We start from the raw sequence: 22,159 nt of genomic DNA, 5'->3' as shown, positions 1-22,159 counted from the left end.
TATCCTATGCTGCCACCTTTATCGTTCCGCCATGCTTTTTTTGCCTTTCGTGTTTCCAAATATTTATATATATTTGTGGTTTTTTTTTTTTTTAATAATTTTAAATTCTTAAACATCGTTAGTAACTGTGAGGGAAAGTTATAATCAATCAATAAACAAGCTGCATTGCCAGTGATATTTAAGTCATTACTTTTACAAAAAAAAAAACAAAAAACAATTAGGCACGGGACTGTCTTCGCCGAAGGCTTCACACCTTTCATGAATGGGGCTGAACAATAACCTTTTCCCGTTCGTAATCTCCAAATAATCGGATGTATAAGATAAGAAATATATAGTGAACAGATGTACATACCTAAACGATTTTTAAGATAAATATAAAATAAACAAGTAAGGAAGGTTAAGTTCGGGTGTAACCGAACATTACATACTCAGTTGAGAGCTATGGTGGCAACATAAGGGAAAATAACCATGTAGGAAAATGAACCGAGGGTAACCCTGGAATGTCTTTGTATGACATGTGTATCAAACCAAAGGTATTAAAGAGTATTTTAAGAGGGAGTGGGCCATAGTTCTATAGGTGGACGCCATTTAGGGATATCGCCATAAAGGTGGATCAAGATTGACTATAGAATTTGTTTGTACGATATGGGTATTAAATGAAAGGGGTTAATGAACATTTTAAAAGGGAGTGATCCTTATTTCCATAGGTGGACACCGTTTCGAGATATCGCCATAAAGGTGGACCAGGGGTGACCCTAGAATTTGTTTGTACGATATGGGTATTAAATGAAAGGGGTTAATGAACATTTTAAAAGGTAGTGGGCCTTAGTTCTATAGGTGGACGACTTTTCGAGATATCGCCATAAAGGTGGACCAGGGGTGACTCTAGAATGCGTTTGTACGATATGGTTATCAAATGAAAGGTGTTAATGAGTATTTTAAAAATGTGTGTGCCTTAGTTGTATATGTGAAGGCATTTTCGAGATATCGCCATAAAGGTGGACCAGGGGTGACTCTAGAATGTGTTTGTACAATATGGGTATCAAACGAAAGGTGTTAATGAGTATTTTAAAAGGGCGTGGGCTTAGTTCTATAGGTGGACGCCTTTTCGAGATATCGCCATAGAGGTGAACCAGGGGTGACTCTAGAATGTGTTTGTACAATATGGCTATCAAACTAAAGGTGTTAATGAGTATTTTAAAAGGGCGTGGCTTAGTTCTATAAGTGGACGCCTTTTCGAGATATCGCCAAAAAGGTGGACCAGGGGTGACTCTAGAATGTGTTTGTACGAAACGGGTATCAAATTAAAGGTATTAATGAGTATTTTAAAAGGGCGTGGGGCTTAGTTCTATAGGTGGACGCCTTTTCGAGATATCGCCATAAAGGTGGACCAGGGGTGACTCTAGAATGTATTTATACGATATCGGTATCAAATTAAAGGTATTAATGAGGGTTTTAAAAGGGAGTGGTGATAGTTGTATAGGTGGTCACCTTTTCGAGATATCGGCATAAAGGTGGACCAGGGGTGACTCTAGAATGCGTTTGTACGATATGGGTATCAAATTAAAGGTATTAATGAGGCTTTTAAAAGGGAGTGGTGGTAGTTGTATATGTGAAGGCGTTTTCCAGATATCGAATAAAATGTGGACCATGGTGACCCAGAACATGATCTGTTGGATACCGCTAATTTATTTATATATATAATACCACGAACAGTATTCCTGCCAAGATTTCAAGGGTTTTTTATTTCGCCCTGGAGAACTTTTTCATTTCATTGTACTCAATATGGTAGGTGTCACACCCATTTTACAAAGTTTTTTTCTAAAATTATATTTTGCATCTATAAACTATTCCAAATACCATGTTTCATCCCTTTTTTCGTATTTGGTATATAATTATGGCATTTTTTTCGTTTTTCGTAACTTTCGATATCGAAAAAGTGGGCGTGGTCATAGTTCGATTTCGGCCATTTTTTATACCAATATAAAGTGAGTTCAGATAAGTACGTGAACTGAGTTTAATAAAGATATATCTATTTTTGCTCAAGTTATCGTGTTAACGGCCATGCGGAGGAACAGACGATCGAATGGTGTATAAAAACGGGGCGTGGCTTCAACCGATTTCGCCATTTTTCACAGAAATAAGTTATCGTCCCAGAATACAAGCCTCTACCAAATTTCACAAGGATTGGTAAATTTTTGTTCGGCTTATGGCATTAAAAGTATCCTAGACAAATTAAATGAAAAAGGGCGGAGCCACGCCCATTTTGAAATTTTCTTTTATTTTTGCATTTTGTTACACCATATCATTACTGGAGTTGAATGTTGACATAATTTTCTTATATACTGTAAAGATATTAAATTTTTTGTTAAAATTTGACTTAAAAAATATTTTTTTTAAAGTGTGCGTGGTCGTTCTCCGATTTTGCTAATTTTTATTAAGCATACACGCAGTAATAGGAGTAACGTTCTTGCCAAATTTCATCATGATATCTTCAACGACTGCCAAATTACAGCTTGCAAAACTTCTAAATTACCTTTTTTTAAAAGTGGGCGGTGCCACGCCCATTGTCCAAAATTTTACTAATTTTCTATTCTGCTTCATAAGTTCAACTCACCTACCGAGTGTCATCGCTTTATTCGTCTTTGGTAATGAATTATCGCACTTTATCGGTTTTTCGAAATTTTCGATATCGAAAAAGTGGGCGTGGTTATAGTCCGATATTGTTCATTTTAAATAGCGATCTGGTATGAATGCTCAGGAACCTATATACCAAATTTCATCAAGATACCTCAAAATTTACTCAAGTTATCGTGTTAGCGGGCGGACGGGCGGACGGACATGGCTTAATCAAATTTTTGTTCGATCCTGATGATCTTGATATATGGAAGTCTATATCTATCTCGATTCCTTTATACCTATACAACCAAACGTTATCCAATCAAAGTTAATATACTCTGTGAGCTCTTCTCAACTGAGTATAAAAATGGAAAGAAATCCCCTTATCTGAATGATCGGTTGTATGGGATATATATTATATATAGCTCCGATCGAAATGATTTTTACAGGAAATCTTCCATGATATATTAGAATATATATCACGAAGTTTCGCGTTTTAATATTGGAAAATAAGGGAGAAATGGCCAAAAATCTTTCTATCTGAACGATCGGTTGTATGGGATAGGTATATACTATATACATATAGCTCCGATCACAGTAATTTTTTCATGAAATCTTCTATGATATATTACAATATATATCACCGAGTTTCACGTTTATGCTTTCTAAATTAAGGGAGGAATGGCCAAAAATCTTTCTATCTGAACGATCGGTTGTATGGGATAGGTATATACTATATACATATAGCTCCGATCACAGTAATTTTTTCATGAAATCTTCTATGATATATTAGAATATATATCACCGAGTTTCACGTTTATAATTTATAAATTGCGGCAGAAATGGCCAAAATCGTCTTATCTGAACGATCGGTTTTATGGGAGATATATGTTATAGTGGTCCGATCCTACCGGATCTGACAAGTGTCTAATATAATACAAAAATACATCCATTTCCCAAATTTCATTGAGATATTTCAAAATTTGAGGGACTAGTTTGCGTTCAAAGAGACAGACGGACGGAGAGACGGACGGACAGGTGAATATGGCTATATCAACTCAGTTCGTCGCCCTGATCAATTCGGTATACTTAATGGTGAGTCTATCTTCTATATTTCTCAACGTTACAAACATTGGACCAAAGTTAATATACCATTTCATGTTCATGAAAGGTATAAAAAAAACAGACAGGTAAAAGCGGAGCATTTTTCGGCTATACCAAAGGCCTTATACCCCTCAACAATGCATATGAACTATAACTTGATTGCATTTTTGAGAAGTATGGCGCTCACCGTGGTGTAATGGTAGCGTGTTCTGCCATCCACACCGAAGATTCTGAGTTCACGCTCCCGTGAAAAGCAAGCGTTAGTGCCCCTCGGCAGTGTTTGGCTATGACTCCGAGTGTATTTTTGCCATGAAAAGCTCTCAGTGAAAATGCATATGCGTTGCACAACAAAAACGAGTAGGTCATATCCCGCCAATTTGTAAAAAAAATTAAAAGGAGCACGACGCAAATTGCAAGAGAAGCTCGGCCTAAAATCTCTTTGGAGGTTATCGCGCCTTACATTTATTTATTTATTTTTTTACATATGTGTCTCAAAATCTTAATTTATTGCGAAGATATTGACTTTAAACTCAAAACAATGAGGCTTTTAAGGTCGCTGATTTAAATTTGTATGTATTTAATTAGCGAGACTTGCTTATATTGCTTTATACAATATTGTTTGTTATTGATATTAGAAAAAATTGCAAAGTTTACAAACGACGATGGTTACTGAATGTTGGAGATTCGAGTTCAATACTCAGCTCCAGAGAAGCTAGCTGATGAAGACGTGAAATTCAGAAACATGTCACCAAATTTGGTACAGGACCTTATTTGGACCCACCCTCACTAGGGTAGGCACCTTGTCGTTGGTGTGAGGGCTTAGCCCAACTCCAAAGCGCCCGACTATGAAGCGGAGCTGTTTAGGACTGACATCTACGCCGCTTGGCTTCATAGGAGGGCGGCGGGATGTCGGTGACCAAGAACTGCCAACCCCCTAATCCAGGGTGTTATGCGGACCGTGCCTGTTGGACGATTTGCAGCCAGGGGATAAATTCAGCTGTATTCGAACGGAGCCTTCCCGATACCGGGCCACCTCGGGAAGTATTTATGGCCTTACCACAGTAAGGAGCGCTGCTGTGGCCAACGGTTCTTTCCCCGTATATAATACTGGACCGCTGAGCCCGCCTTGTCGGGCAGGTGGTCGTACGACCAAGATAAACGACACATTACCTGATTGTAATAAGGACGATGTAAAGAGGAGGACTAAGTCGCAATCCAAGGACGACAAATACGAATTAAGCGATGCGTCGGACTCGGGGAGCGAGAGTAGTGCTGATTCAATAAACTCCGTGTTGGAGAAGCACACAAATGAAAACGGGGTAGAAGAGTGGAGAAGGGTAAGGAACTGAGGAAGTAAAAGAGCTCTCTCACAGTACCGTGCAGCACTAAAAATTTTACAACGCTTGGGAGCAGTGGTCGACCCAACAGAAGTGTAGGTCGAGCACTTGGAATAGGCCCATGAAGCGGTCGAAGGCAGTTCAAAAGGTTTGCTGGGAGAAACTCTCGGTCCTACAACCGGTACGAGGAGGAAGAAACGTCGAATGGCAGAATGAAGAGGCAACGTTCGACGGAAGTTAACAAGCCTGGTTTCAAGGGGTAGAAAGGACTCAGACCTAGAGCCGCGAGGCAGGGCAGTCACATAGACAAGACAAGTAGGCCCAAAGCTGTAAGACAGATGGGCTCCAATAGCGAGGTAGCAACTACCAAGAAAGCTGCGAGTCAGAGGGAAGTTCCAACCACGGAAGTAGAAGATGAGCCAAAGTGAGATAACGCTAAGACTCCGGCTTTCTCGGAGGCGCTAAAGGGAGTTAACGCTAATACTCCGGCTTTCTCGGAGGTGCCAAAGGGAGATAACACTAAGACTCCTGCTTTTCCCGAGAAGATGAGTGATGTGGCAAACAGGTGGAGGTACCCGACGTCACCACAAACGTGCTAGAAGAGGACCAACCGCCAAATGATGCTGTAACTCGCACAGAGGAACACCCGGCACAACAGTCACGAGAGGCTGAAGGGGGCCTCGAATACTCTAAACCAAAAGGGCAAGGGGAGGACGACGACGTCAAGACGAAGGGGCTGGAGGGGGACAAACAGCCCAATGGTGCTGCGAGTCCTACAGATAAACCTCCAACACAATAAAGTGGCGTCGAGCGAACTCGCCTAACCCTTGAGGAGGGTTTGTTTGACGTGGGCTGATCCAGGAGCCGTGGCTCTCATCGGGAGGAAAGGTTTCTGGACTTAGCGCGCGGTTTTGGCGTTTAGTACGCGCAAACGGAAGGACGATTACGAGCTGTAGTAATGGTAAGGAAACAGCTGCATTCATATATTCTGCCTAATTACACCACTGAGGATCTCGTAGCGGTGGCCGTTGAGCAAAAGAATAAGCAGGCATTTATCCTGGCGTCCTGCTACATAGCCCATGCTGCGGAGGTTCCACCGATGGAGTGCAAAAGGCTAGTACAGGAGGAAGGGCGCAAAGTGCGGTTGGTCATATGCGCAGATGCAAATGCGCACCACAATGCGTGGGGAGGAGCAGGTACGAACGAGAGAGGCGAATCTCTATTTTGTTACAACCTGCAAACCAATTTGCAGATAGCCAACAGGGGAAATGTTCCTACATACATTGGTGCAACATCCAACAATGTTCTGGATACTACATTGATCTCCGAGCGTGATATATCAAGGTATGATTGGATGGTTCTAGATAGACCATCCTTCTCCGACTATGCGTATATCAGCTTCAGAAGGGAGCAACCTTTAGAAACCCTAGGTCAACGAACTGGACTAAATTCCAGAAACATGTAGAAACAAAACTGGGACAACCCAAAGAGGTTGCTAATGAAGAGGAACTGGAGGAGTCGAATGAATTCCGAACAAGAACGCTTATGACTGCGTATAACAAAGCTTGCCCTCTAAGAAGATTCAGAGGAAAAGCAAAGCCTCCATGGTGGAGCAATGAGCTGAGTCTTCTAAGAAGACAGGTAAAAGAAATGTTCAAGCTCGCACAGACCGCGGAAATCGAAGCGTGTCTGGACGAGTACAGGGATCTACTGAGCATCTACAAGCGTGAAATTACCAGGGCGAAGAGAAACTCATGGAAAAGTTTTTGTACGGACATAGAGTGATCCAGCGAAACAGCACGGTTGAAAAAAGTCCTAGCAAGGGGAAACATAGTCCAGGGACTAATAAAGAAAGAGAACGGGGAATGGTCACGTAATAGTGAGGAATCCCTTGAGATGCTTCTCGATACATATTTCCCATCGGGAGACGGTTTAGAAGAGCCAGCAGACATCACTCACACTTCGATCAAGGAGCTAGTAGTGCCGGGCTTGGTGACCGATACCAAGATTGAGTGGGCAGTGAAGAAGTTTTCTAAGTTTACATCGCCGGGTACAGATGGTATATTCCCGGCCATGCTACAAGTCTCAACTAGGGCGGTCGTGGAATGGCTTAAAATAATATTCGATGATTGTATAATACTGAATCATGTACCGCACTCTTGGAGAACTGCTCGTGTAATTTGTCTACCAAAGGCGGGGAAGATCGGTCACGTGTATTCCAAAGACTATATACCCATTAGCTCAACATCATTTCTGCTCAAACCTTTGAGAGGCTGATAGATGTGTACATAAAATCCAACGTGGATGAAAAACTGCTCTCCACAACACAGCATGCGTACACCAAAGGCAAGTCGGTAGACATCGCATTGCATAGGGAGGTAATAAGCATAGAGAAATCCCTGGAATATAAGGAGTATGCTCCAGGAGTCTTCTTGGACATTGCCGGGGCTTTCAACAATGTTGCAAAATGGGCGATTATGGATGGTCTTAATTACATTAAGGTACATCCTGCCTTAATCAGATGGATCGGCTGCATGTTAAATTGCAGAAAGATTACATCACAATGGGGATTGTACGAAGCCACGAAATCAGAGGACAGGGTCACGCCGCAGGGAGGGGTGCAATCACCTCTGCTGTGGACGCTGGTCATCAACCAACTACTCAGGCAATTCGATGTGGGACCCGTAAAACTTACGGCTTACGCAGATGACGTTGCAATTGTCATAAATGGAAAGTGCCTTCCAACGATTAGTTCTTTGATGGATCGGGCGCTTCGGGATATTCATACCTGGGCATCTAATGTCGGGTTGAAAGTCAATGCGGAGAAGACGGATATAGTCTTGTTTACAAAGAGGTACAAGGTGCCAAATTGTACCAGGCCTAAGTTAGGAAAGGTGACCTTACAGGAGAAACTTTTCACAAAATATCTAGGAATCATCCTAGACAGTAAGCTATCATGGAAGCTCAACGTGGAGGAGAGGGTCAAGAAGGCCTCAACGGCACTCTATGTATGTAAAAGAATGCTGGGGTGTACGTGGGGCCTATCACCCTCTCTTTCTCATTGGGTCTTTACAGCGATTGTAAGCCCTATTCTATACTATGGAGTTTTTGTTTGTTGGAAAGCCACACAAAAAGCAAGATACCTCAAAAAATTAGAGGGGGTATGCAGACTATGGATGCTTAGCATTACGGGAGCCCTGAAAACAACCCCGACGGCTGCACTGTATGCCATTCTGCACATTCCACCTGTAGACCTGGTAGCAAAGAAAAAAACATTAACGACCGCAACCAGGCTCGGTGCTTCGGGGCAGCTTGAGCGCCGACCATATGGCCGTAGTAGTATAGCGTCATCAATCACAAGACGAACATACTACCTGATTCCCTATCTGCGCTTCGAGGGAGATCTTAAGGCCACAGTAGAGGTTGGCGCAAGGGTGCGCAAATAACGGACGAGGCGATGGTTCCAAAGTAGTGGAAGGAGTAGGGTCTGCGGTATACTGCGCTGAGAAATAAGCAGACCCTACAGGCTGCTGGATTACTGTAGCGTTTTCCAAGCGGAAATATTAGCCGTAACCAAAGCAGTAGAAACCCTGGAAGAGACTAGCTTAACCTGCAACCGTGTTGACTTTTATATTGACAGTCAAGCAGCAATTAAGGCAATAATCTCGCATAGCACGGCATCTAAATGCGTGTTAGAGTGTAAGCAGGCATCGGAACAGGGAGAAGCATACATCTATATTGGATCCCAGGGCATATGGGAATAGATGGGAATGAAAAAGCGGACAAACTAGCTAAAAAGGGCGAATCCCTTGAAGCTTGTTCCGTAGACCTCCCAATTAGATTGGGCGAGGTTAAGCGAAGGCAAGAGGTGAACATGATCGACCAAGCGGGAAAAGCGTGGGTTCAAGCGCGGGGCTGTAAAATGTCGAAGATTATGTGTAGGTCTTACAACCTTAGACTGACACTGTTGCTTATATCATTAAAAAGAGAGGACTGTAGACTCATGACGGGTATTCTGACTGGACACTGCCTTCTGGCGTCACATGCCTTTAAATTAGGCTTGGTCAGTGATAGAAGATGTAGGAAGTGCGGGTTGAGGAGAAAACGATCGAGCACATTCTGTGCTCGTGCCCTGCACTTGCCAGGCTAAGACTCCAGCTATTAGGAGTGATACAGCTGTCAGATCTAGAAGCAGCAAGTGGCTTAGGTCCTAGGAAGCTTCTAGTATTTGCCAAGAGGACGGAGTTATTTTATAACATAGGTCCTGGTTTTTGATAGGGTTTTTCAGTTGGGCGTTAAAACAAACTTCTGGTAACAAAAATTAATTTTACAAATATTATTAATCATAAACAAAAAATCGTTAAACCTATCGTAACGAAATTCGGCAGAGAGGTTGTCTTTACTATAAGGAATGCTTTGAAGAAAAATTAACGAAATTGATTAAGGACCACGCCCACTTTTATATAAAAGATTTTTAAAAGGGTCGTGGACGAATAAAATAAGCTATATCTTTGCAAAAATGAGCTTTATATCAATGGTATTTCATTTCCCAAGTGGATTTATAACAATAAATAGGAAAAACCATTCAAGGTTCGAATCGAGCTCAAGGCCAGAACAATAATTTTTTTAATGATAATTATTGTTATTTTTTAATTTTTCTAAATTTGAAAAATTGTATTTTGTTTTTGGAATAGTAAGTAGAAAATTTTTCAGACAACCTGCCAAAGCAAAGCGCTCCGGGTGTATTTCTGCCATGAAAAAGCTCTCAGTGAAAACTCGTCTGCCTTGCAGATGCCGTTCGGAGTCGGCATAAAACATGTAGGTCCCATCCGGCCAATTTGTAGGGAAAATCAAGAGGAGCACGACGCAAATTGGAAGAGAAGCCCGGCCTTAGATCTCTTCGGAGGTTATAGCGCCTTACATTTATTTTTTTTATTTTTTATGTCCCAAAATTTGAAATTGGAATATTTTTTAGAAACATCTATGCAATGTAATTCTTACATCCATTCGTTTTCCAGCTTCTGAACCAATATGTGGCGCTTTAGACGGAATAAAATTTTCAAATCAAATACAATTTTAAAAGTCCTGTATAGAGACAAAAGTTGGTAAATCAATCGAATTACTGGTCGAAATAGGCAATACTTCTGTCAATTTTCATCCATCGAAAATAACTGTTCAATCAACTTCTATCAAATTGTTGATTCTGAATTGGGTGTTTCAACAGTCAAAAAACAACAAAAAAAACTTCATCAAATGTAGGCCACAACCATGGTTCAACTATATGATTGGCTCATCTCTACAGCAACAACATACCTTTGTCCAGATTGTCAAAATTTTCGTGTTGGTGTAGGCGAATCGAATGAAATAAAAACATAAAACTTACCAATTTGTGGTCAATGTGTTGGGTTCCTTTTCTTGTTGGGCCAAATATATTCGTTATGCTTGCTTTTATGGAGATTTACCACCGAGAAATTAGAAGGCAAAAATTAAAATTTCCTTTTCCCTCCTACGCGTTTCGACGCTCTCACGTCTTCCTCTGGGAGTATTATTAAATTAAACCTATTTCATTTTTGAGTGCATTTTTTATTTATTTACACACAGTACCAACATATATTTTAATTATTACTTGCTAGCTCTGCATCTATCTTTGTACTGTTCATTTCATTTTGAGTTTGCAATCTCCTCAAAATAAAATCAGCTGATGAGATGAGCCAACCATATTGTTAAGCCATGGCCACAGCTCTGTAAAAAAAAATAAAACATAAATTGTTTTTCTAAACGAAAATTATTTTTTTATGTTGCTTTTTCAAGGGCTCAAGCCAGATACTACCCGCAGAACACCTGTTACAATAACAAATTCATGTTAACATTGCAATAACAGTGGCTGCTAATAAGACAGAGATTTCTGTGGCACGATAGTTATAAGACGAACTAGTGAGCACGGTGAGCGTAAGTTTCTCTTTGAAATTTTCTCATGCATTTGCATTGTATTGACAGTTGCACGCATTTGAAATAACCAATTAAATTAGTAAGATTGACTGAGAATCTGTCATTTTTACAGAATATTTGTTAAATTGAGTCAAACAGTTTTTCTTCTGTTGAAATAACTAAACAAATTTGTTTACTCAACCAAAAGCTCTGTTGAAATTAACCATACAGCGACCAATTTTAGTGAATGTCTGATTTATTGATTTTACTAGCTTCATATCTTTCGGCGTAGATATACTATTAACCAGCCAAATTCTGTTTACTTACCATACGAAAATGGTTCAAAAAAATAAACCAAAACCAAATTTTAGAAAAATCATACTTTATTTATAATAAACGATTACTTACATACATACATGTATACAATATAGCAAATGTTTCTTTCAAGTAAGTAATGACTTACTGGTACAACACGGAAAAATATTTTAAAAAAATGTTTCATAATATTTTAAAGAATATAATCATCTTTTAACTTATCTATACACCCAAAAAAAAGTTTTCCCAAAATATGTAAAAAAAATATTTTTATCTAATAATTTTTATCTAATAAAAAAACTTTCTTCAAAACAATATACGATTTTATTCATTTAAATAAAAAAAATATTATTGGTATTAGAGAAAAATTACAAAGTCTACAAACGGCGTTGGTTACTAGGACATGTTTGCCAATTTCAGCTTTTTATCATCTAGCTTCTCGGCAGCTGGGTATTGAACTCGAAATATCCAACATTCATGCTTTATACTAGTGTAAAGGCAGAGGACTTTATCCACTCAGTCATATGAATACCCCGCTGCTCACCTTGCAATTGGTCTCTAAGTATTGCCTTTTTGTTGCTATTCCTTTATGCACCGTTAGGTACACACCAATTCTACACGTTTGTAATCCCAATTGTGTGGAATACTTATAGGCGCGCTCTCTTAGTCGAGAAAAAACAGATTATGGTGACAATTTCACCACTATGTTCCTTATTTTGAGGAAATTAATTTTTTTAATGTACTTTTGTATATAGCAAAAATTCTTTTGTTTGTTACTTAAATATCTATTGACTTAAAATCTATTTATTAATGCTCCGATAAATCATTGGAGCCGAACGATCGTTAGTTTTGGTGTGACGTAGTTTGACTGTGGCAAATTGGGATGCACTGTGGTATACAACGCGTTTAAGCAGCAGACAAAAAAAAAATATAATAATAAAAAATATTTTTAAAATAAAATTAAAATTATGCTTGTTTTTAAATAGAACTGTACTATTTATAGTTATAATATATACATAAATAATGTTTAAAAAATTTTTAACGTTTAATATATTATTATTTGAGCAGCTTTTCTTTCGGCTCATGTTTTTTCTTTGCCCTTTAATATATATGTTTGTTGGTTACTTTATAGCTAGATAATTTACAGCTAGCATAAGGATATATACTTATACATATGTACACATATACTACAACATTTTAATGTACAGCAAAAAGATTCATATATACATCAATTACAGGGTAACATCAATATATTTCAAGTTAAAAAAATTTTTTTTTGTTGAAACAGTGCTTTGTTTTGTGTTTTAAGGCAGTTAAAAAATGAATCGCTTAAGTTGTTGGATTTATATTTTGGCGTTTTGTTGTTGAATGCTTTCGTATTGTGTTGATTTTTTGGAGTTTAAATTTGTATAATTTTACTATTTGGGGCTTGGTTTTTTATAATTTTCTTGTTTATTTATTTCATTTGTGTGTGTTTTAGAAGTCTATGTATATGTTGCGGAAGGCACCACCCTTTCTAAAAATACATACAAAAGAAAGGAAAAAACATAAAGAACGTAAGTACGGTTCAATTAAATGCTATGCAACAGTGCTGCCAATTAGTGATAAAAATCTGAAGTAATCAAACACTGAATGAAGTTATAAAATTTTTTAGCAACAACATAAATTTGATGAAGGGATGCGACGTAGAAAATTATAAAAGCAGTGAAACACCAAATCAAAACAGTTCATGTTTTTATGTGAATTTAGTGTTTGGAGTTTTTAGTGTGTTGTAGCGATGACGACTTTATAATGAATTGAATAACATAACTCTATGGTTTTAGAACAAATATTTTAGTATATAGCTTAAACCTAACATAAATATCTATTGTGGCAAATATTAGCGATTTCGACACATCACTAGTAAATAAATGCTGCATAGCGGCAAGATGTGACAGCAAACAGCTACGCACACATGTACCCATTAACAAAGAGCGCATATGACATTACATAAACAGACATGGAGAGCCAATACGAGATACAGAAACGATAATTAAATAGACAACTATTCGGCAAGGCTGTTCTAGAAAAGTCTATACCATAGGAGAAGATTAGTGACAAAACCAACTGAGTGCTATATAAGCAGCGCAGTCTGGGAAACGATCAATTACTGACGAATTGAGTTTATTTATTCAGCAGTTCAGTGGCTCGAATGATAACAGACGGAGTATAATAATTCAGAATTCTTAAAATTCGCTACAATATTTATTTGTCTTATAAATATTTGCATGTAAGTTAAGAAAAAATTTGCTTAAAAAAAACGGGAAAATTATGCTTGAAACCAAATCTCCTTCATCCTATTCGTTATGTAAGGACAAGCATGGCAACTGATTTGAGGAGATGTACCTTAAAATTTTGGACACTTTTAAGAGAAGGCAGAGCTTTCTGGCTGTTTGATGTTCTCTTGAATGTAAAAGTCGACATCAGCGCTCTACAAACAATTTCAAGAACGGCACAAGACATGCAAGAGTAGGGTTTTACGACATCTTCTACAGCGGCTAGGAAAAAGGGGACCAAAGACGGATTCTTAATATTCCATTTTTAAGGCACAATAACACATTGTCGCCAACTACTGTAATTCTTCAACGGAACTTTTACCAACGCCGCATGAGATTATGCGAACTAAGCAGATAAGGAGAACTTTAACTATAAACTAGAAAAGTCATGCTTGCTGACTTTAACTCTAGGGTGGAAATCTGGGAGTTTTTGATTTTACAAAAAACTACACAAATATACTATATCTGATTAAAAAAAATGTATCACGACCTGATCGACGAGTCATGCAATCTGCGTGGATGTGCGCATTTTACAAGGTTCAAACATCAACTCGGATCATTACCTTGTGACAGCCATGACACAGGCATGATTTTATGCTCACGGGACACATATCTACTGATTTTTCTGCTCGCTTCTTACAACTGCACTCTGGGAGCAGTACTCGACCTAATGATGAATGCGATTAGTTACAGCATATTTCTAAATAAAAATGTACCACCGCTGACAATATTAAATCGCTCCCTGAACCTTATAATGGCGAAAAAAGAAACCTCCAATTAAAAGAAATAAACGAATGTAAGAAGAACGTTAGGACGAAGATAGCTGATACCTGCAGAATGTCTCAACAACTGGGAGCCTCCTTCGGCAAATATAATCAGATTTCTTAAGTTAAGAATTTTTCAACGTAGTCATATTTAATCGTTCATGATAAGGTCGGTCTATATCCTGCGACTATCAATATTAATAACACTTGGAAAAACTCCAAAAGAAAGCAGATCACGGAAACCACACCAATTATCCTGGAATCAGCCTGTTTCATGTCGGACATTAGCTCCTGCTTTGCGTGCTGTGCGAAAGACTGATGGCTATTGTCGAAAAAATTATAGGGAATTATCATTGAAGCCTTAGACCTAGTAAATCCACTTCCGACCACATTTTCGGGATACGGCAAATCCTACAAAAGTCCTATAATAAAAGATTCGAGGACTTCAAAGTAGTTTGTGACACCGCAAAGAGCAGCTGCCTTTAGGACGCTAATCTGAATTTAAGTTGCGATTAAAAGCTAATACGGCTTTACCAAATGACGTTAGGTCCTACCATCAGTTATGCTAAAATTATATGAAGCCACTCCAAACCCACTCAAAGCAAAGCAAGGTTCCAACCAAGGCGACTTCCTAACACGCGCCTTTTTAAAGTTATCTCTGGAACAATAATTACGCCCTATGCGCCACCCAACAAGCCTGCCCGGTTGTATGGCCACCCAACAAGCCTGTCAAGGATAGTATCGAGGGTAAATGGGATGACTCTTGGAGTTTTCTAGAAGAAAGTTTTATTTAATAAATAGGTTTTCTGATGAGTTTTAGCGTGCCCTTCGCCACTGGTTTGGCAAACACTCTGAATGTATGCTGTGAAAAGCTTCTCAGTGAAAGGCACACAATGCACGTTGGAAGAGAAGCTCGGCCTAAATCTCCTCGAAGGTATGTCGCGCCAAGTATTTTTTACGCGGATATGAACTTTGTGTAACGAAAAAAGGCCCCAAGTCCTAACTGACTGAGTCATGTTATGAGAATAGATAAAGATGATTCGACTAAGAAAGTACTCCTATCGACCCACGCACTTTTAAACAGAAAAAAGGTTTGCCTCCACTGTGTTGGAGTGGATAGGCTGAGGAAAAAGTGAATTCCCTTGCCTGGGCTGTTAAGCGCTTTGTAATGATGATGATGATGATGAGTGACGGTTAATTATGTGACTTTTGAAATACCTGTATTTCTAACAGCTTCAAAGTCACTGATATACTAAAACTAGTTGGAAAGTATTTCTGTATGAGTTACATCAAGGCGGCAACCCAGTGAAATTTATAAAAAGAAATGAAGGCATTCGTCTGAACTATCATTTTTATCACGTAAATTGATGAAGGATCTAGAACTCAAAATAATACTTAAACTGATTCTGACGACGAAAATGGGTTCAGTTGAATAACTTTCGACTGTCCCTAAGTCCTGTGTAACTTAGATCGGATAGCCATAATCTCAGCATCTCTAGCCTTCTTGAATGATCAATATTATGCAAATATTAAATTTGTAAGCTTACTATTTCTATATTTACTTTTTATACTACAAAAGAACTTAGAAATAGTTGCAACCTTAGACAGCTTCTAACTCTGCATTCTATATGTGTTCGTAACTACCTTCTTTGTTACTTAACACCTATCCCACGTAAAAATGCAGATCTGTCTTCATATTGCGAAATATATAAAACTACCCATTTATTGAGCTCGTGAATCACCTCTCACAAAACACTGAACCCCACATAGCAGAGTATGCTTAAGCCATTGGTCGGCGCAGCAAACCCAATCTTAGCGATAGAGCGCTTAATCGTTATCGAAACAGCAACTAATCAACATCGCTTTTGGCCGTTACGCTCTAATTTCTAAGATGCCTTGTGAGAAATAATTCGTGATTAAAAAGACATAACCGAAGAAATGAGGCAGCAACTAAATTTTTGAGAATCAAAGCTGGTTATACTGAATTAGGAAATGTGGATGTTGTTACCAAATGTTTTATTATATAGTTCAAAATAAACAGCATCCAGAAATCTGTCTACAAAGTGCTTTACAAGCTAGACAGTATCAGCTTAACTTCATGAAGTTGAGAATTAGTTTTCGTATGGACGCAGCTCAAAACGCATACGGGAAAGCGTCATCGAGAAATCGTTCAATTGCAAAGAGAGCCTGCCACTGTCTTCCTCGATATTGAGGGTGTCTTCAACAACGTTCAAGCGAAGGCCATCTGCAGGGAACTGATACGAAATGCGGCCCAAGACTCTATAGTTGCATGCAAAAGAGTGGTCAACGCAGCTGGGTGAGTATGAAAATTGGCTACCAGGGCCAATCCTCTGGCAGGCGTTCTATCGCCTTTTCTATGGATACTGGTAGTTAATGAATTTCTGGAAATCTTCAGGGAAGAAGAAACGAAAGTTCCCTCCTTCTCTCTTCTAAAGCGTATGTAACCTGCTAGAGGGCTTTAAGTAAGAACTATCACCACATATCACCCATGGCATATACAAAATTGTCATTCGACCGATACTAACAAATTGAGCTCTTGTTTGATGGAAAAAGCTTGACAAAAAGAGCAATCAACAGAAGGTAGACAGTTTCAAAGGCCAACATTTCTGGGAATTTCAGGCACAGTGAGCAGCACACTTCAGGGGAAGTTAAATGGAATTTTTCACTTGATATCTCTACAAGTGTACTTGCGGGGTTTGGCCGCGAATGGGGTTATTAGACTAAGATAATCCATCAGTCGTATCGACTTTCTGACCCATGCAGTACCTTCCAGGCATAAAGAGGGCGGTCAGACTGCTGCAGGACAATAAGGTCTCAGACACCTATGTAGCAATCTTTGTCGACAGCTAGGCCACCATAAGAGCTTTGTAATTCAACGCGATAAAAACGGATATTATGTGGACTTGTCGAGCCTCCCTTTGTTGGGTCCCTGGGTACAGCGGTGTTGAAGAGAATAAATTTGCAGATGAGATGGACAGCAAAGGTTCCAAAATGGACTTGGGCGAGCCAGGCAGCTCCGTGCGACCACCGCTGAGTTATCTCTTGAGGAAAATAGAGGATGTAAGATAAGGGCAACACAATTGCTGCGGACACGCCGGGATAATTGAGAGATCTCAAAGTAATTATGGTAATGTTTGGATGAGGAAGGAACCAGCTTCAACTTTGGTGCATATTAACACGCAACTTCTGCAGGAGCTGTCAGGATGAGGAGGGATACGAGTCGATTCGCCATTTTCAATGCCCATGTCCAGGACTGCACACAAGATGACACAGATTTCTTGGCGCGCTGTTTTTCCACAGTCTGGCAGAAATCGGGAAATATATTTCGTTACTATTTAAGTTCATGAGAAACAGCAAGTTGTTTGTTGCGCACCTCTTCTAAGCAATGTCTAGGAAAATTTAGTTAGACGGCTCAGCTTTTAATTATTTAGTTGAATGCCTTACAACTTCCAAATCTTGTAATTCAGATAAATGTATACTACTTTTAGTTGCAGTTTCCTACTAGGCTGCTCATGCTTTCATGCTATCCAATGTACACACATTTAAACGTACCAGCGCAGTGAGAGAGTGCAACTTAAAACAAACATATTCACATAAGTTTCTCAATAATCTCTTGCATTCTATTTAACTTTATTTGAAATACACTTGCTCTACAAATTCACCCAACCCCCACCTAACTGTCTCACATTTTCCCATTACTCATTGATTTTGCGCTCACGAGCGTATGCTGATCATCTTGATCCCAAAAATCATACCACGGCCCATATGTTTTATTACCATAATGATGTTTCTCTCTATCACTACCACCCCCACCGCCGCCACCATTCGCATGACCATTTTCGCGTGATTTGCTTTTTGGCGTGCGCTCTAAAGTCATGCTTGTCATATTGCTTGATTTCATGAGACGTGTACGTGGCAGAATCGTTGCTGTTGGTGTATTCATAGCCGAGTTGACAGTACCGTTCGAATTCCGTGTTAGCGTCGAACCATTAGTCATGCTATAACGATCGCGTTCACGATCACGTTCGCTGCGCTCACGTTCACGCTCATGTTCAGCATGCATATCTTGTTGCTTCTTAGATTTACCTCCGTTCGATGATATTGCACCACCACTACCACCATTGCGTTGCTCACTGCCATTTAATTTATTCTTTTTGTTGCTACTTTGCTGCATTGATGATGATGATGTTGTTGTGGCACGAAAAGTTTGAAATTCCAGTTGATGTTCCTGATAGGAGTTGTGCAATTGCCGACGATGTTTCTCATCTTTACGCACCAAATGATCATTGATCACGATACAATCGTACGGATCAGAACTGGTTGATTTGATTTCCACATCATCGGACTCATCCTCGCTGGTGTAATATTGTTTGAGTATATCCTTACGTTTGACAGTTTTCATGATCATGCCACCAGTGGTGTTCTCATGCGAGATATCATCAAAGAAACTATTTACATCACTCATTTTTAAGGTGCCATTATCATCGCTATCGATATCTTCTTCTTCTGTCGATTGTGGAAAATCTGGTTGCTTCCCACGTGGCGCTTGCGTTTGGCCGCCGCTACCGTTGGACTTCGTTTGTTGTAGACTTGCATACTTACCATCATTCATCTCCATATTATTGCTTTGCTGTTTCTTGTGACTGTGGTTGCTCATTGTATTGCGTGTAGACTGCATGCCGCCTCCTGTGCTACCGCTCACAACCGACTTGTTTTTGAGAACATCGTGCTCAGCACGACTACGCACACCATTCAAATTCACCTGCGGCAACATACTAGCTGTTTCGCGATACTCTTTCTGATACTGTTTCTGTCCGCGCTTAATTGTGCTCAAGCGTTCGCTCTCTGTTGGGTTCTCTATATCGATCTCAATTGTTTTCATTATCTTCATGCGCGATTTGGGTGTGTACTCTGCACGCATTGTTGTCGCATTGGATTGCATTGAATTGCGATTTTGTACGATCATATTCTCACGTTTTACCACTGGACTCATGCCGTAGATATTCTCTTCGTCATCGTACATATCCATGCTAGTCGTGCTGTCATTGCGTCGTTTTTCAATGGACGAATTTGAATTGTTTGAATGTGATTTAGTAAGCGTGCTACTTTTATCGATTGTACTGCGTGTTTGCTCACGACCTCGTTCGCGCTCCTGCTCACGCTCGTGTACGCGTCCTCTACGCCCGTGCTCACGATCTCCTTCACGTTCCATTTCATTTTCAAGTTCGTTTTCTTCTAAGTGCTCTCCGTGTCCATTCTCTTTGTTTTGTGGACTATCGGCACGCAAGTCCTCCAGATTTGGCGCAGCCACTAAATCGCGATGTTGCCACAATGACATGCCCGCTAATATATCTTCACTGCGTCCACCAAATTTCCAAAATGACTTAGTGCGTTTTATGCCACTACCCGAAGCTTGTAATATCTCGTCATCACTGGCTATAAGATCGTAGCGCATTTTTCCGCTCATGTGATTGAGTCCATGAAAACTCTTATCATCGATTTGACTGTCAACACTGTTGCGGAAGTTACGATTCAATGTCCATGAGGCTACATCGCGTGAAGCGTGTGAGTTTGTGTCAGCGCGTCGACTGTTTTGTGATCGTAAGTATTGGGCACATTACGAGTTTGCACCAGTCGTTCGTTCGATAGAGTTTTCGGTGTGTTTTGGTTCATTCGTTCGGTAGGTTTTTGTTGTGTGGATTTGGTGTAGGATTTACATTGTTTCGGGATTTAGCATTTTACGTTTGTTTTTGTGTTTCGAGTTTTACAGGGTTATACAACAAATGGCGATTAGCAACATAAAAATTGATGAATGGGACATGAAATGAAAAAAGTTAAAAAATAAAAATATTAAATTAAAATGTGATATTATAAAGAAAAGAGACAGAAAATTTTTTTATTTCTAATTTCAGTGATTAATTAGTGAATTTTTCAAATGTGTTAATATATTTTTATAAAATCTAGATGTTACCTAAATGCTGTTATTTAGGAGCTGAGTTGTTCCTTAGCCTTTTTAAGATACTGAATAGACAACCAAGTGAAAACTACCGTCAAATAAAGCGTTTAGTGTTAGTCAAGCTATGTCCTACCGCTACTACCCATTTCGACAGCTTCCACAACCGGCGGCCACAAGCTTCACGAGGGCAGTACTTTAAAAACATCAAAGTTGTATGTGCTGTACGTGGCAAGACAAGGCTCAAGACACTCATAACAAGACAAAGCATAGAAATAAAACAACGTGCTACTTTGGCATGAGAAAGCAATTGAAAAGTTAAGGCTCCTCACGTTTAACAATAATCACACTCAATAAGTTCCTTGTCATAACGGTCCTGATTTTTTGCACGGAATCATTGGCGGTATCGAGAAAAGATGAGATGGCTCTTGCAGTATTCGAGTGGTTATGGAATGGATCTCGTAGCGGTCGAGAGTGAAGTTTTCCAGAAGATTTTTTGTATTTTTCGTAATACCAATAATATGCCTTTAGAAAGGAAGCTGCTGTTGATCTTTATCACAGCTCAAGGGCTTTGCTTAATAATCATGTTATGCTAGTGAGTGAATTCGCTCCGACTTATAGAGTATTCCTATCGACACACGTCTTTAGAAGCAGAATAAGGGATATACCTACCTCCATTTAGCTTAGAGGTAATTAGAAGAAGACTTTATTAGCATTAACATTCAAATATTTCTATTAATATCTATATTTAAGTACTTTAATATGGAAGAGATTTCATCCAACAAGCAGCTATAATAGACCTATACTGAATCTTAATTTGTGTGCTCGATCCCCCAAAGCTTTGATATTTTAGTACAGAACAGAAATACCGGTATCAAACGCTTCTAAAGACAACCGGTTCTATGTACCGGAGCGACTCGAGATTTTTCCCGAGCAAGGGCTGTCATATCAGTGCAACCCCACTTAATTTGGTGCGTCCCTCCAACATATTGTCACATTGAACCCAATCCGGAGCCAGTACCTGATCTCAGTTTTGCTGCGTGTGCTGGAAAATAATATTTTTAGGACCGTCACATTCTTGCCAGTGTGTCACGTGTAAGGGATGGTTACACCGAACGGGGTGTTCTGGGCTTAACCCCAAAACCCGTGCTCCCGTAAAAAAACCGTTATCAAAAATAGTACTGATATATTGCAGTATCGTATCGAAACCCGCAGCCCTTATGTTGGCCTTCCTCACCGATTGCTTTCGAAATAAAAGGCAGCTTGAGTATGGTGACCAATACACGCATAACAAATGCAATATGAGTACTATGCACCGATCAATGCTCCTAAATTATACAATTGTCTGCCTCTCTTGAAAACAAAAAAAAAAAAACAATTCTGGCAGAACAAATTAAAAAGAAATTTGAATTGTGCTCAGCAAGCGGAGCTTATACTAACTATATACATAAACAATTAGCCAAGTTAGTCACAAAGAAAAGACATTAAAGATGTAGTGCCTTTTGTGTGCGTGTGAGATAAATATCCATAATAAATACCACTGCTCCCACTAACTTACCGTATTGGCACACGATTCGTTTGCTCGTCATCCGAATAGTCGACTTCGGGTTGTGGTGGCGGCTCATTAGCAAACCCACTATCATTGCTGCTATGCAAGGAAGTTTTAGCGGCAGCAGCAGGTTTCATTTGATTGCCGCCAGCGTTCATAGATGTGGACTGTTGTTTGGCAGAGAGAATAGAACGATTCTTTAGTTAAGAGAAAAAAGAGATAAGAAATAAATTTGGATATTTAAGAGCGGATCT

The 22,159-nt window shown here is 39.5% G+C and overlaps 1 protein-coding gene across 20 annotated transcripts in view; it reads right to left on the bottom strand.

The window, feature by feature from the left end:
* Positions 1 to 11,353: 11,353 nt before the first annotated feature.
* The window catches only part of IRSp53 (Insulin receptor substrate 53 kDa), a 221,598-nt gene continuing 210,792 nt past the window's right edge, over positions 11,354 to 22,159 (bottom strand). For 16 of the 20 annotated variants that reach the window (XM_067756740.1, XM_067756742.1, XM_067756755.1 and 13 more), the window contains 2 exons: positions 21,915 to 22,102; positions 11,354 to 19,991 (listed from right to left, as the gene is read on the bottom strand). In XM_067756740.1, coding sequence (XP_067612841.1) covers positions 18,086 to 19,991; positions 21,915 to 22,102 — 2,094 coding nt within the window. In that variant the 3' untranslated portion in view covers positions 11,354 to 18,085. The remainder of the gene's footprint in view (positions 19,992 to 21,914; positions 22,103 to 22,159) is intronic. The other 4 variants (XM_067756758.1, XM_067756761.1, XM_067756759.1 and 1 more) reach the window with 4 other exon arrangements.

This window comes from Eurosta solidaginis, chromosome 5 (genome assembly GCF_040869045.1).
Source record: "Eurosta solidaginis isolate ZX-2024a chromosome 5, ASM4086904v1, whole genome shotgun sequence".
Classification (NCBI taxonomy): Eukaryota; Metazoa; Arthropoda; class Insecta; order Diptera; family Tephritidae; genus Eurosta; species Eurosta solidaginis.
The sequence above is the reverse complement of the archived record's forward strand: the minus strand, read 5'-3'. Positions and strand labels throughout refer to the sequence as shown.